At 42.9% G+C, this 16,303-nt stretch overlaps 1 protein-coding gene across 1 annotated transcript in view; it reads left to right on the top strand.

The window, feature by feature from the left end:
- The window catches only part of LOC138966198 (ciliogenesis and planar polarity effector 1-like), a 74,964-nt gene that overhangs the window by 39,175 nt on the left and 19,486 nt on the right, over positions 1-16,303 (top strand). Inside the window, exons 30-41 of the mRNA XM_070338327.1 lie at positions 121-255; positions 1,940-2,108; positions 2,544-2,707; positions 3,209-3,635; positions 4,532-4,690; positions 6,479-6,588; positions 6,982-7,066; positions 7,826-7,955; positions 8,986-9,125; positions 9,632-9,743; positions 10,456-10,589; positions 11,833-11,977. Coding sequence (XP_070194428.1) covers positions 121-255; positions 1,940-2,108; positions 2,544-2,707; positions 3,209-3,635; positions 4,532-4,690; positions 6,479-6,588; positions 6,982-7,066; positions 7,826-7,955; positions 8,986-9,125; positions 9,632-9,743; positions 10,456-10,589; positions 11,833-11,977 — 1,910 coding nt within the window. The remainder of the gene's footprint in view (positions 1-120; positions 256-1,939; positions 2,109-2,543; positions 2,708-3,208; positions 3,636-4,531; positions 4,691-6,478; positions 6,589-6,981; positions 7,067-7,825; positions 7,956-8,985; positions 9,126-9,631; positions 9,744-10,455; positions 10,590-11,832; positions 11,978-16,303) is intronic.

Consider the following 16,303-nt stretch of genomic DNA (forward strand, 5'->3'; position numbering starts at 1 on the left):
CCCAGCTGCTGGACAAAAAACTGATTTTTCCAGGGATAAGAGAGTGTAAATGTTTGTTTAATTATCACTCAAATAAAAATGTTTACTGACATTCCTAATGTTTTGGAATTGTGTTTGCAGCAACACTGGAAGTCCAAGCAGAGGAGAGAACTCTGCTCTGAATCACGTGGTTTACATGGACAGAGTGGAGTCCCCCTTTGAGAGACCGCGGAACCCGTCTCCTGCCCCTCGCTCCAGTACTCCCCCGTCTCACAGGTAATCTTGGTAACAGCTTATCTTCTGTGTCATTGTGTGTTTTGGGATGTCTTGGTTAAATTCAGTTGTAGCTTTCAAAGGTAGACACTCATCATCATCATGGCCTGATCTTTCAAGACAGAGAAACTTTTAATTGAGATGTTTTGTCACAAGCAAGTGATGTTGTCCAGAGGGTTTTGTTGTAACTTCTTTAATGCAATTAAGCGCAGAAAACAAAATTATATGTGGAAGTTATGATGTGGGAACTGCACCCTACATTCAGTTTTAAGAATTTAATCTGTAGAGTGCTCTCCCTGATGTCCGTTGAGCAATGCTTTCATTCACAAATGGAATTTTTGCTTCTAAACTCCTTTTGCAAGGTAAAACATTTAATCGTAGTCAGAATAGGTAAGTTATATCATTCCAGGTTGATGAGACCTAACAGAGATTTGTAATGACTACATGGGTGAAACTAGCCCGTCAATTGACGGATTTCCTTCAATTGAAAAAATGTTGTGACGGAAATTCCGTCAGTCCGAAATTTTGACCCCAAAACATTATTTTGAAATCAGTTTACTTGCAGCGATGTTCGCGAAACTCGTTTGAACTGCTGACGCGATTCGGTTTCAGCTTTCGGTTTGAACGGAAGTACTCTTTTGTGTAAGAATACAGCCCGCGTCTTGTTAAAAACTTCGCAGGAGTCTGACTTTCGGGTCGCTTCATTTCTCTGACTGCGAATAAAGGAAGCCGCTTTTTTCCGTGTTTTGACGGGGTGATGAAATGATTAAAGCATAGAAGATACCCGTTTTAAGTATAAACGCTTCAACAGAGTTGATCGGTGCTGACCAACCGAACAAACGCGCGTAAGCCGAAAGGAGGGTTTTCGGAAGTGGCTTCAGAATCTTGATACACCGTGAAATGTGTGTGCTATCTGCATAAGTGAGAGATTATGGAATTATCGGGAAGAATAATTATGCACGCGCAAGAAGAAAACACCACAAGAAAGCTGTACCGACTTCATCATAAAGTCTGAGTTTACGTCGACCATTTCATTCTTTCTTTCAATGCGCCGTGTTCCGTATCTTTGGATCTTCAGTTCAACTTCAATGCGTATCTTTGGTGTAGTTTTCAGGTTAGTCATCAAATAAACAAGACATTAACTTCAGGTGTTCATGTTGTATGTGATATATGGCTGCTGTTTTTCATGTGTTATCAGTTTTGTCATTTTCTGTTTGTCTTTGAGCGTGTATCGTGATGTGTTATAAGCGCATGATCGAGTGACTTGTTTGGTGAAATTGTTATTTTGTACAAGGGCATTGTTTTTGTGGCTCATATCTTTACCTTTCAGACACTCTTTTAAGCAGAATAAGTTGAAATGGACCTCTAGAGCTTGTGACTAAAAATAAAAATCCAAGATTTTATGTTGGTTTTTTTGACAGGCATTAAAGTGTCACATTTTGTTTTTTTAAGAGCCCAGGAGAGGCCGTAAAATCACCTATAAAACGTCAAAAAAATTTTCAGCTGCCCCTGTACCCCGTTAGGGCCTGGGCGGCCCCTGTACCCCGGCCCCTGCCTCAGAATTTTCAGTCAATTTATTTTTTTTAGGTTTCACCCATGTGACTACAATGGTGCTTTAGCATTATTTTGACTATTTTTTGTTGGTAGAATATTATTTATACTATTTATGTGACCGTTTATTTGGTAGGTCTGCTGGCACGTCCCCTGTTCGTAGCCCTCCTGTTCCTTCCCCTCGATCACACGTGCGACACCGACGTTCCCTGGACGACAGTGACGTTCAGCTGGCAGGGGGGGAGGGTGGCCTGGCACAGATGTTGCAAGTAGTCATCCGTAAAGAGATGAGGAGAATTGTGCAGGTGTGTATTATGTCTGTCTGTCTGTCTGTCTGTCTGTCTGTCTGTCTGTCTGTCTGTCTGTCTGTCTGTCTGTTTGTCTGTGTACGCCACATACCCATATACGTGCAAATGGTTGAAGGGGGCAGGGAGACAGACAAACAGATAGACAGACAAAGCCGTGTGCTTATTTTGGGGATGTCTCCATCAGTTTTTTGTGTACTGGTTGACATGGAAACAATGCACATTTTTGGCAGCCAGGATAAAATTGCAAAAAAATACTTGAAGTTGTGAATTTCTTTGTATGCATCATTGCAACAGTATATGTAGCTTGTTGTATATATGATTAGGTGTGGAGTCAGGAGGTAGAAAGGTCTAAAACCTACTATGTTACTATGAAACAGGAATGGCCTGAAATTGAACAGGTATTGCTTTCAACTTCCCATCCTGTTTTCACAGATCCAGCAGCACAGTCTCAACGCCATGATGGGGGCGATTGACAATGATGACCTCTCTGACCCCCACTCGGCAGCCAGTCAGCGCGACAGAAGCCAGCAGCCAGTACATCACGCCCTATCAGAGCTGCAGAATCTGCAGCAGCAGCATGTCTCGCCTACCCACGGGTCAGTTACAGCAACAGAATATCGTCTTTAAAAAAAAAAGAATTAAAAAAAAATGAGGTGAATGGGAGTTGTGTTTTGTTTAAGAATAAGTTTGATCCTGAAAGGCTATGCTGGTCCAGGTAAAAGCATGAAGTGAATCAAGGACGAATGTTCAAAACAGGAATGAAAAGGACTTGGTCAAGTCAAGTGAGTTCAAAAGACATTCATGAGTCTATAGAGTTTAGGCAGTTATGTTTCCATAGTTCCTGTCAACTCTTTTTGTGGGCCTCTGACTGAGTTTAGGTAGTTCTGAGTCTTGTGAAGCATCTCATTTGATGTTGCTGATTTTTTCTTTCTTGTTTTCATTGTTTAAAAGTGAAGTCGGTAAGCGTAGCATTATTTTGAGACAGCAGGGAGCAGGATACTTTTAGAAGGATTGAATTACACAAAGGAGATAGCAGAGATTTTACTTGTGCCGTGTTCATGCAGTGGCTGATATTTCAACGTTTTGTTTTGACACAGGAGTCGTTTCTCGGGCCGCCACACCACAACCCAGGAAGAGGTTGTGGTCAGACAATCAGCCGGTCCCTTACACATGTCCCACCTCAGCGCAGGCTCCTCAAGGTCACAGGATCAGGAGAACAGACCACCCACCGCGCCACCAGGGATCCCTGGGTTCTTGCGAATAGCCGCTGAGCGAGAGGAGGATGGTTTTCGCCTGCCAATCATCCCCCCTCCACCCCACCAGGCCTGGAGCCAGGAGGGTGGGGGAGAAGGGGGTAGGATGCATTTTCCACTCCTGAGATTGTCGGAGGGCCCGCCACAACCCGGAGTCTATGCTCCGCCTCCCCCTCCTCGCCTGCCTGGGGCATCCTTCATGCCTCCGCCGCCTCCCTCGTTTTTCCCAACGCAACCTCAGCCGCTCAGCTTTCAGCACGTGCCTCCTCAGGTGAGGATTGATGAGGATGTGGTTTGAGTTGTTCTGTCCCTCCATGTGGAAGGTTCGGGGTCCAGTCCCAACCGCACCTGATGGGTTATGGGTGGAGATTATTCCCATCTCCCAGGTCAACTTATGCAAAGACTTTCTAGTGCCTTTGTGTGTACACGCAAGCACAAGACCAAGTACGCACACAAAAGATTGTGTAATCCATGTCAAAGTTTGGTGGATTATGGAAACACGCAAACTCCCAGCATTCATCCCCAGGAATTGGAGTATGATTGCCTACCTGGCAGGGAAAAAACGGCCATACAAGTAAAAATCCATTTGTGCCCTAGAGTGTATGTGGGAGTCGCAGCACATGAATACAGAAGAAGGAGAAGTGTTGTTCTGGTGTTGTTGTGATGCTTTGTGAGCCATCTTTGCTTATTGGATTGTTGATACTGGTTAGCATGTATTCAGTTTAGAATGTTGTGCATTTAGTGAGTGAAGGAGAAATTTCAGTAAGTATGTTGAAGTTTGCTTCTGAATTCAAAACGTCTTGCTTTTTCTGATCTCACAGGATTGATGTACATGTAATAACTTTGCCAGTTTAACAGTAAAACTTGTTGCAGTTTTCTTAATGCTGTATTTTGTGTCTTATAGAAAGAGTTAAATGATTGAGCACATATTTCTGTACGTTGTCAATCTGTTATTGTCCTAGCATTATTTGAGCATATTTGAGACAAGAAAAACAAAAACAAAATGCGTGTGGGATTTTAAAATTCAGTCTTAATTGAAGCTCCGTTGATCTGCTCACCCTCCTCATTTTACAGTCACGAGTCACACCAAGTTTTAGCACTTTTATCTCTTCCGGTTTTTTTGAGCCTTGCTAAAACAAAATGCTTAATACGAAGTCATCTGTGCAGGTGTCAAGGCCTCAGGAAGAAAGCCTGGAGAGTTCCGGCGGACTGATTGGAATCCCTCTTCTCCGTATGCCCCCTGCCGGCTTTTCCCAGACCTCCCAGGAGCCCTTGTTTGGCAGGCTGGTGCCGCCTGAGTACCTCACTGCGCAGATGAAGGAAAAGGTGTGTTGGAATTCAAATATATAAATTAAAATTGTTCATTTGTTATTACTTACTGTTGTTGTTCTTGAAACTATTTTTCTTTGTTTCTGGATTGCATTTTTTTTGCCTTCAAAATAAAAAATAAATTAAAAAAAAGTGGAAGAACAATACATGTTTCTGTCATGTTAGTGTGTTTCTTGTGTAGAATAGCTCTTACCTAACACAAAATAAAAGTAGAGCTGGAAAATATGACACAGAAATGTGTAAATGATTGATGCAAAAATTCTGGTAGCCAGCCAGACTTAGTTTTCAGAAGATGCAGCGACACCATGGTGTATGGTTTTTTTTTGACAGCAAAAAATAATCTCAAAAGTTTCAAGTTTGACGGATGATAGGGCGGGGATGTAGCTCAGTCGGTAGCGCGCTGGATTTGTATCCAGTTGGCCGCTGTCAGCGTGAGTTCGTCCCCACGTTCGGCGAGAGATTTATTTCTCAGAGTCAACTTTGTGTGCAGACTCTCCTCGGTGTCCGAACACCCCCGTGTGTACACGCAAGCACAAGACCAAGTGCGCACGAAAAAGATCCTGTAATCCATGTCAGAGTTTGGTGGGTTATAGAAACACGAAAATACCTAGCATGCTTCCTCCGAAAGCGGCGTATGGCTGCCTAAATGGCGGGGTAAAAACGGTCGTACACGTAAAAGCCGTGGGAGTTTCAGCCCATGAACGAACAAACAAACGGATGATGGAATGGGAAGAGATGGGGTAGGAGAAGGCTCGAGATCTGGTTTCTTTTGAAGATGCATGCTTCATATGAATACACTGGAACCCCCTTGCAATACCCCTCGGATGAGACGAAAAACCGAGGTCCCTTTGTGTACACTACATTGGGGTGTGCACGTTAAAGATCCCACGATTGACAAAGGAGTCTTTCCTGGCAAAATTGTATAGGCATAGATAAAAATGTCCACCAAAATACCCGTGTGACTTGGAATAATAGGCCGTGAAAAGTAGGATATGCGCCGAAATGGCTGCGATCTGCTGGCCGATGTGAATGCGTGATGTATTGTGTAAAAAAATTCCATCTCACACGGCATAAATAAATCCCTGCGCCTTGAATATGTGCGCGATATAAATTGCATAAAATAAAAATAAAACAATAAAAAAATAAAAATCCCTGCGCTTAGAACTGTACCCACGGAATACGCGCGATATAAGCCTCATATTGATTGATTGATTGACAATTCCCCCCGCGGGTTAGGGGGAAGAATTTACCCGATGCTCCCCAGTAAGAGGCGACTAATGGATTCTGTTTCTCCTTTTACCCTTGTTAAGTGTTTCTTGTATAGAATATAGGCAATGTTTGTAAAGATTTTAGTCAAGCAGTATGTAAGAAATGTTAAGTCCTTTGTACTGGAAACTTGCATTCTCCCAGTAAAGTAATATATTGTACTACGTTGCAAGCCCCTGGAGCAAATTTTTGATTAGTGCTTTTGTGAACAAGAAACAATTGACAAGTGGCTCTATCCCATCCCCCCCCCTTTCCCTGTCGCAATATAACCTTCGTGGTTGAAAACGACGTTAAACACCAAATAAAGAAAGAAAGAAACCCCTAACAATCTGAGAAAATCAGGTCTTATTTAGAAGTAAGTCTTAAATCGAGGGTACAAAAATTACGAAGAAAGAGTCTGATAAAACAGGATCTTAAAAGGGAGGGAGTCTAATATTGGTGGGGGGGGGGGGGGGGGTGGGTCTTAGTAGGGGGTTCCACTGTACTTTGAAATTTCATGCAATCCCATTTCTTTGACAGGAACAAGAGGACGCAGCCAAGCAGCGACACCTACAAGGATTCCATGAACAGATGGCAGAGAAACAGTGGGAGGCGGAGAGAGCGATGAGAGAGAAAGCTGCAAAGAACAGGCAAGTTCATCTCAAAACCAAGTATGGCTGCCTAAATGTAATTGGTTGAAGGTTGTAATACGTCTGTTACTGCTGTTGTTCCTCTTGTTGTGTGGGTGTGTGAGTGGTTGTGTGTGTGTGTGTGTGTGTGTGTGTGTGTGTGTGTGTGTGTGTGTGTGTGTTTGTGTGTCTGTGTTTGTGTGTCTGTGTGTTTTGATTTTTTTAGCACTGAAAGATAGCATTGCAATCGTTTGTGAAGAGAACACACTCTAAAGGACTAAATTTAGGAAAGTGCAGATTGGTAGAATGAGCTTGTTATGTAAATGAACGATTGTGACTTTACCAGAAAATACCTGCTTTCTTTACTAGAAACTAAAGTAAAGATAAGTGAGCAAAGTTGTTGATGTGTTGCAGTATGGAGAAGAGGGCTGCAGTGAGAAGGGTGCGGGCAAAACCCAAACCTCCCAAACCAAAAACACCATCGCCACCACAGTCTACAGTATGTATTTGTTTTGTACATTTTGTTCAGGTTAAAAAATTGTTTAATGCAAGCACATGCATATACCTTTATGCATCGGGTGCTTGAATGTCAATATTTATGCAGTGCTGAAATCTGTCTGTCTTCCTCTAAACTTTTGCATCTATTTACAAACTTGTAACATCAAAGTATAGGAAGGAGGAACATGCAGAAAATGTTACAATGCATTTTGCAGTTTCAACACTTTTACAGGTTAGAAATTCTCATCAAAATACAGTAGTTACCTGCAGCGCCGAAGGTGCCTCACCTTCGATGAGAGGCCACCTTCTCTTATGTCCCTTTTTCTATTAACTTGACCAGAGTACATGAAAGGATACCTGCTAGGCGAGGACACTCAAGGGTGTCTCTCATCACAGTTATCACTGTATTTCACCCGGGAATGACATACAATAGTACCTGCAATGTGAGGGAGACCCCTCCCATTAGAAGATGCTTCCCAATAGAGGACACTCTCTGTCACTCTGAAGTCCTTTCGTGTTTTATCTTGACCAAAGATACCTGTCATGACAGGCCACCTGAAATGTAGTGACACTTTCCGCTGATCCTGAAGGTGTCCTTTCATCGCAAGCACGACTGTGCTCTGTCTTTCACTGCTGTGCTCTGTTTTTGAGTGCTGCCTTTGCACAAGCTCATCGTCTGTCGGACAATCTCTCCTCTGGTGACTGAGTCAATCTAAAGACAGACAAACTGACCAATGTGGCCTGAACGTTGTGATGACAGGAGACAGAAGAGGGGCAGGGTGAATCAGAGCAGGCCAAGGCAGAAGCAACGGAGGAGGAGGAGCAAGAGCAGTCTGTGGATGAGGAGCTCGATGACTCCACCATCCATGATGGATACGCCATTCCACCAGGTACTGATGTCAATAGAGGCACTAGTTTGAAGCAAGGGACAATTCAATCAGGCTGGCAGTATCAACTGCCTGAACAAATTTGAAACTGAAACTATAATCAGAAAGTTACTAAACTTTTGTCATATCAAGTTCTTTGAAACTTCCACGGTTTCAAAAACAAGAAGTTTGACACAGAGTCAGAAGTTCTTCAGTCAGTCAGAAAGGTACAGAACCTCTGCACAATCAATAGCTGCTTTGACTGTTTAAGCGTGTGACAACTTCAGTATGTTTGACACTTGTCATGAATAGACGATGTTCGGAAGTAATTTAAGTATTTATGGTTGTGGAAGAGTTACTTTTCCTTGTTTTCCGTTCTTTTCCAAAGTAACACTGAGGCATTAAGCTACATGTGAAATTGTAAGCCAATAGCTAATGTGTCTCTGCACGTGGCGGCGATTGGTGCCAGCTAAATCTTGCGAACATTATTGACATCCAAGTGAGGATTAGCTCCGTCTGTGCTGTCTGCACTGTCCGCTCGATGTGAAGCTCTTTCCGTTCAGAAGTGCCCAAATCAGAGCTGAAAAGTGCATTGCCGATGTGATTACGTTCCTCAGTGCACAGATTGAGCGACCACATGTGGAGACAGACTGCTCGCTGGTGATTGGCCGATAATGTCAAGAGACTGCTCGCTGGTGATTGGCCGATAATGTCAAGAGACTGCTCGCTGGTGATTGGCCGATAATGTCAAGCTGGAGAGGGTGCCTCATATTTTCCAAACGTATCCACTCTTTGACAACACTTACAAACCAAGCAGAGTTATTTCCACAATTCGTCAGTTGTGTGTCCACAGTGTTTGAGACACAATAACAATGCTATCTGCCTGTACTGTGTGATGTCACAAAAAATGGGGGGGGGGGGGGGGGAAAGGGTAGCGCCGTACTTCATGGCAGCTCGCTTTTCCCAGTGAGAATTAAGGCGGCCTGAATTTCCATGAGGGTAACCTCACAGGACTATATTAAATCGTATCCGTATCCTTATCTTTATGTGGCAGGTGTGTTTGAAGGCTACCAGCACCTGGAGCAGGACCTGGGGGTGGAGGTGGACCAGAACACTCGCTTCCAGTACAAGATGGCGCAGGCCATGCGACGACAGCTGGAGAAGGAGAAAGAAAGATGGATTCAGCAGCGAAAGGTATGTCTTCATGGAACCGGGTGTAGCTGTGTGCTGGTTTTGATGAGGGTGTGGTTATAATTAATGTAGCTCAGTTGGTCTCTAGACCACTGTGGTTAGAATCCAGGCCAGGATGGACACAGGTCAACTATATTTGATGACCCTGAGACAGTATCCAGAGTCTTACTGCTGTCCTGTGACACCGCTCCCCTCCTTCTCTCTCCCCCCCTCCCCCTCTGTCTCTCTGTCTCTCTCTGTCTCTCTCTGTGGCTCTCTCTGTCTCTCTCTCTCTCTTTCTCTGGCTCTCTCTCTGTCTCTCTCTGTCTCTCTCTCTCTCTCTCTCTCTCTCTCTCTCTCTCTCTCTCTCTCTCTCTCTCTCTCTCTCTCTCTCTCTCTTTGACTCAAGCGTTATTCTGACCCCCTTATATCTATCTTTTCTTTTAATTTTGGACAGGCCAGAATGACAGGTGAATTTGCATATTGATTTACTAAAAAAACAACATTTTGCCTGAAATCGTTTTTTCCAGGTGGACTTTGCTACCAACACGCGCAATGTCCCTGACGCTGCTGTGGACACACAGTTGTCCTTTGAGTCGGTCAGGACGGCAGAGGCCGCCACCGCCATCACCAGAGATGCGGGTAGGTTTCTTGAAATTATAAAACATTTTGCACCTTAAAATGTTTCTCAAAATGTGATGTGTTAAGTAAGTCAGGCTACGATCAGTCCAGTCTGACAACCATTGGGCTGCTGAAAGTGGTACCCTGACCCCCCCCCCCCCCCTTCTTTTATAAGACCTCTGTAAATCCAAAAGAATCAGATCTTAGCAAGGTGGGAGTCTTGAAATGGAGATAAATGTATGGACTTTATGAAATATTAATGTGAGAAAGCAGGGTTGTTCCATGTTGTGCGTACTCATGCTAAACAACGTTGCCGTTTGGTACAGAAAAGGTGACTCTGTCATCTAAATCAGGTTATATATACGTGTACAACCATTTTCAAACACACTGCCCCATAGGCAGCCATACTCCGTCTTTGGAGGAATTTTAGCCAGTGATTCAGTGCTACCTGCAAGTGTTGATAGTTATTTTTGGCTTATGATTCTTTTTTGTTGTTGATCCTAGAATAGCCTCCCTTGCTCATTTATCCGTTTGTTTTGGTTCGTTAGTCATAACATCTGTCATTCTTCCTTATGTTCTATTGTCTGTCATCTTCTTTATCCTGTTTTGTGTGTTTGCCTGAAGAAGGCCCTAGGGTTGAAACGTCACGCCTTTGCTTGTTTGTATTTTTCGTACACACGTGAGTACAGTATTTTTTTTAATTTTTTTTTTAATGATTCATTGTTTTCCTCAGGTGTTGATCCTGTCCATGATGCGATAGCAGAGTACAATCGCAGTCGCCAGGGGATCGCTGTACCACCTGACGTATATCTGGGTCTGCGTTTCGCTGATGGTCAGGAAGAGACATCATCTGCTCAGGCTGGAAAGGTCAGTTTGATAATAAGAGTCTTACTGTCAGCTATGGGAAGAATTGGAAGGGAAAGAACAGGAGCATTTGATTTGGTCTAGAAATGGGAATTTATGTAACTTATGCTTGATTTATAGCTTTCAATGTGTATTTTGGAATTCCATGCCCTTGTCGGTTTGTTTATTTGTTTATTTATTGCACTTGTTCATGACTACTTTTCAATATGATAGCATTTAAGAAATGTCATTTACTATTTAGAGGATTATCTTTCGGACAGACAATACGAGATGTGTGTGTAAGAGAATGTTTCTGTCTAGATCTGTTATGTGTGTACATGTATGGGGACTGGGTGGCCGAGTGGTAACGCACGAGTGGTAACGTACTTGCGCTCGGAAGCGAGAGGTTGCGTGTTCGACCCTGGGTCAGGCCGCAATTTTCTCCCCCCTTTCCTAACCTAGGTGGTGGGTTCAAGTGCTAGTCTTTCGGATGAGACGAAAAACCGAGGTCCCTTCGTGTACACTACATTGGGGTGTGCACGTTAAAGATCCCACGATTGACAAAAGGGTCTTTCCTGGCAAAATTGTATCGGCATAGATAAAAATGTCCACCAAATACCCGTTTGACTTGGAATAAAGGCCGTGAAAGGTGAATGCTCGCCTAATAGGCTACTGAGCTTCACTGGCCGATGTGAATGCATTGTGTGTAAAAAATGTCTGTTTGTCTGTCTGTCTGTAAAAAATTCCATTTCAAACGGCAGAAATTAATATGTAAGCGCCTGGGGCTATATCTAGATTAGGCGCATAAAAATGATCATAATAATAATAATAATAATGTATATGTGTGTATATGCATCAGTCTGTCTGTGCATGTTTGTCTTATATGTATATGCAACTGAGTTTGCTTTGTCTGCCTATCTTTCTCCCCTTTGGTGTTTAAACATCTGCCATATTTAGTATAGTTCTTAAGTGATCAGTAGCATACAGATGAAACTTCATGAGAAAGAGTGTGCATTCTTATGACAAAGCATAAAGAATGTTATATAGAATTAAAAATACATGAATTGTAGGTTATTGGAACGTTTAATTATTGACAAAACAAAACGTTTCATTTATGCATATAAATATGTTAATGTAACGTGTTGTTTTGTTTTGTCCATAATTAAACGTTCCAATAACCTACAGTTCTTTTTTTTTTATACTGAATTTTGGAACGTTAGCAGTCGACCTGCTTTTGGATTTAATAAATGATGTTGTTGTTGTTCAGGCTGGAGGGCGTGCGTTCCTCAACGTGGTGGATGTGCAAGCATCAGCCATTCTGCGAGACATACCTGAACATGATCGAGCACGAGATGAGGCAGAGGTCAAACCAGCAGCACACCTTGCACGTGATACGTCACCTCACAGAATGGGTCAGTATACTATCTTAATAGACAAGTTCCGTACGTCACCTCACAAAATGGGTCAGTATACTATCTTAATAGACAAGTTCCGTACGTCACCTCACAGAATGGGTCAGTATACTATCTTAATAGACAAGTTCCGTACGTCACCTCACAGAATGGGTCAGTATACTATCTTAATAGACAAGTTCCGTACGTCACCTCACAGAATGGGTCAGTATACTATCTTAATAGACAAGTTCCGGAGAGAACTCTGTCAGGTTTGTATGGTCGAAGAGTCAAGCTACATGTGACACTGCTGGCCAATCACTTAGCAAGCAGGTTGTCTCCACATGTGGTCGCTTGATCTGTGCACTGAGGGACGTGATTGCATCGGCTTCGATGTGAATACTTTTGAAGTGCAGAAAGCCCAGATCGGAGCTTACCCTGTCTGGGATGTCAGTTGCTCACTGTGCCTTCACTGGCACATATGGCCAACGCATGCAGATGGAGACATGCAGTTTGCTATTGATAAACCTACAATGTCACGTGTAGCTTGCCTCAGTTGTATCATGGAAAAGCAACTCTTCCACAACCCATGCACATTTGACAGTTATTTCTGAACATGGTCTATGATATAATCACACGCAAAGTGTACACCGCCTCATAGAGTAGTCTGGATGGTGCATGAAATAGATGTTCCTTCTGCATTGTCTGAATTTGTAAGCTACGATTGTCATGTGCTTTTGAACTTTGATGTGCAGACTCTCACTCATATCATTATCACTCACTCTTTTTCAAACTCATCATGAAGGCAGCTGTACTTCGTTTTTGAGTGTAGGAGGTACAATGGTACTTGTGATGAAAGGACACCTAGCTATCAGACCAGCTAAGCTGTTCCTACAATGCAGGTGGCCTGTCATGACAGGTATATTTTAGCCAAGATAATAGTCAAAGGGACAACGGAAGGTGTCCCTTATTGGGAGGTGTCCTCTCATCAGAGGGGCCTCACATTGCAGGTACCACTGTATGTTTCATGTCTACCTGGTTGTTGTGTGACCTGATAAAGGGTGTGCCACTTCACATTTGATACACCTCACTTCAGATAAGGTGAAGGGGTCTAACTTTTTTAAGACCTACACAAAATCAGGTCTTAAAGTGGGGGTACATTTACACAGGTTATTAACAGATTTTCTAAAAAAACAAAACAACCCCGGGTCTTAAAAGGGAGGAGTCTTAAATTGTTGACTCACATGCGAAGCAAAAGTGAGTCTATGTACTCACCCGAGTCGTCCGTCCGTCCGTCCCGGCGTCCGTCCGTCCGTCCGGAAAACTTTAACGTTGGATATTTCTTGGACACTATTAAGTCTATCAACACCTGATGTGGCCTGATGGTGTATGGTTACAAGATCTCAAAAAACATGTGCGGCAACTTGACCTCACTTCAAGTTCAAGGTCACAGGGGCCGTAATTGTTGTCTTAAAAACGACCATTTTTCACATTTTCGCATTTTTTTCTGAAGTTATCGAGAATGGCAACCTTAGCTATGTATGCTACACAGGGCAATGTAAGCCCTATCTTTGGACACCAGTTTGGTTGACCTTGCTTCAAGGTCAAGGTCGCAAGGGTCCTTTAAAGTTGGATTGTATACATATTTTGAAGTGACCTTGACCCTGAACTATGGAAGATAACTGTTTCAAACTTAAAAATTATGTGGGGCACATGTTATGCTTTCATCATGAGACACATTTGGTCACATATGATCAAGGTGAAGGTCACTTTGACCCTTATGAAATGTGACCAAAATAAGGTAGTGAACCACTAAAAGTGACCATATCTCATGGTAGAAAGAGCCAATAAGCACCATTGTACTTCCTATGTCTTGAATTAACAGCTTTGTGTTGTATGACCTTGGATGACCTTGACCTTGGGTCAAGGTCACATGTATTTTGGTAGGAAAAATGTGTAAAGCAGTTCTTAGTGTATGATGTCAAGGTCATGTAAAGGTCAAGGTCAAGCATGTGAGTCGTATGGGCTTTGCCCTTCTTGGTTTTTTTTAAAAGGACCTTAGGTTCCACTGTAGAGTGTTGGTACTTTAAAGGTACAGTGGTACCTGTGTTGTGAAACCCTTCTGAAGAGAGGACACCTCTCAGTAAGGGACACCTGTTGTCCTCTTGTCTGATATCTTGACCAAAATATGCCTTTCATGACACATTGACAGGCCATCCTAAGTAAGGACATTTTCGGCTGGTTCTAAGGGTGCGCCACTGTATGCATAATTCATGAAGCTGGGTTTTTGTATACACCAAGTGTGTTTTATGTCGGATAATTGATCTTAGTAGTGTCTCCTGTGGTATTGTTTCTGACTACTGTAAATTAATAAAACTAGTAAATTAGCAAAACTAAGTGTAACACATGTTTTCCACCTGTAAATCGTAAGCCATTTCATTTGTTTCAAAACGGACAAAGAATCTTGTGCAGGGTAGAGCAAGGTACAAAAAATAATGAGTTGTGCACTCCTTCGAGTCCTTGACTGTACAACGGGCGGGTATTTAAGAAGTTAAAAACTTCCATTTAATTTGCATGTGTAACCAAGTGCACAACACTCTCAAATCACCTTTAGAGGCAAAGACACCCACACAGGAGTGAGTTCAAGCTAAATTAATAGCCCTATAAAATAAATCTGCTATTACTGAACGTTTGCAATAGCATACCAGGAGACAATTTAACAGCAGCCGCACCCTGTCACAAACAGCCCTCTATACCCTGTCACAAACAGCCCTCTATACCCTGTCACAAACAGCCCCCTATACCCTGTCACAAACAGCCCTCTATACCCTGTCACAAACAGCCCTCTATACCCTGTCACAAACAGCCCTCTATACCCTGTCACAAACAGCCCTCTATACCCTGTCACAAACAGCCCTCTATACCTGATGGGTGTGCTGTCTGATGACACAAAAGATACGTAAAGCTACTATTAATAGGCCCACGGTCACGGCCAACAGACATGCAACTCTGCAATATAAGAGCATTTTGCTGTGAAAGTGGGACTACAGATTGCATCATATCCTGTCAGAGATGCATATCTCGCTGTTCTGTTAACTATGTGTGTTTGTGTGTGTGTGTGTGTGTGTGTGTGTGTGTGTGTGTGTGTGTGTGTGTGAGTGAGTGTGTGTCTGTGTGTGTGTCTTTACTGTGTGTTTGTGTGTGTAACGTGCATATGGGGCTGTGTGTGCCTGCCTCAGGGTTTAGCCTGGGAGAAAAAAGCAATGGGACATTTGTCCCCCTCAACCAAATTCCCGATGGGACATAGTCGAAGGCAAGAAGTCCAGAGGCCTGTACGTGTTTTTGACCTAAGATGCAAAATGGTGCAATATGGTGCCATTCTGAGAATTAGCCGCTATATCGTGTTATCTCTGTGTGTGTGTGTGTGTGTGTGTGTGTGTGTGTGTGTGTGTTTGTGTGTGTGTGTGTGTGTAATCCGATGTAAAGTGTACATTTGGTGGTGCAGTGGTATGTAATCTCAATGCACCCTTTGACGCACTGAAGGGAATAGTGATGTGACATTTTCAGATTTAATGCGCCAATGGCGCAGGGGGCACTTGTAAATGAAACCCTGCTGCCTGCATGTGTTCTGACTATGTACACACACACATGCGTTATAAATTATTATTTGTTGTTTGTTGTGTCAATAACTTTACTGGTTCATGACAATAAACATTATTCTATTCTATTCTATTCTATTCTATTCACACACACACACACACACACACACACACACACACACACACACACACACACACACACACACACACACACACACACACACACAATGCAATTGCTAGGACTCCCTAGTTATATCCTTCAGCACAATTACGTTCCCATTTACTTTTTTTTTACACAAGTATATGTCCATTAGATCATTGGCATTGTAAAACCACGTGAAGTGTGTGAAACAAAAGCAAGTCAACCAACAAACACAAAACAGCAGACAAAGTGTAAATTTACCACTATAGAAGCAGTGCACAGTTTCAACCCAGCCACTGTTGTTGCACTGGGATTACGCTGTTTAATGGAAAGAATATGCTAATCAGGCCATTAATATGTCATCAGGGAACATGCCCTCAGTTGTTGTTTTTTATAGCAGGAGATCAGTGGACATTTGCATGTAGAATGCTTCAGCAGTATTCACAGGGGTTTTTGTTTGGTCTCCCTTGCTCTCAGATAGCAAGAAGAAATGTTCATTAACCCAGGAAATGTAGGGTCAGGAGAAAGAAGAAATACAATTTGTGTCAAGGTCCCACGGCAAGTAGAATGGATAATGAAAGGCACACAGTCTCCTTCCCGTGAAAA

Source organism: Littorina saxatilis, linkage group LG5 (genome assembly GCF_037325665.1).
Source record: "Littorina saxatilis isolate snail1 linkage group LG5, US_GU_Lsax_2.0, whole genome shotgun sequence".
Lineage (NCBI taxonomy): Eukaryota > Metazoa > Mollusca > Gastropoda > Littorinimorpha > Littorinidae > Littorina > Littorina saxatilis.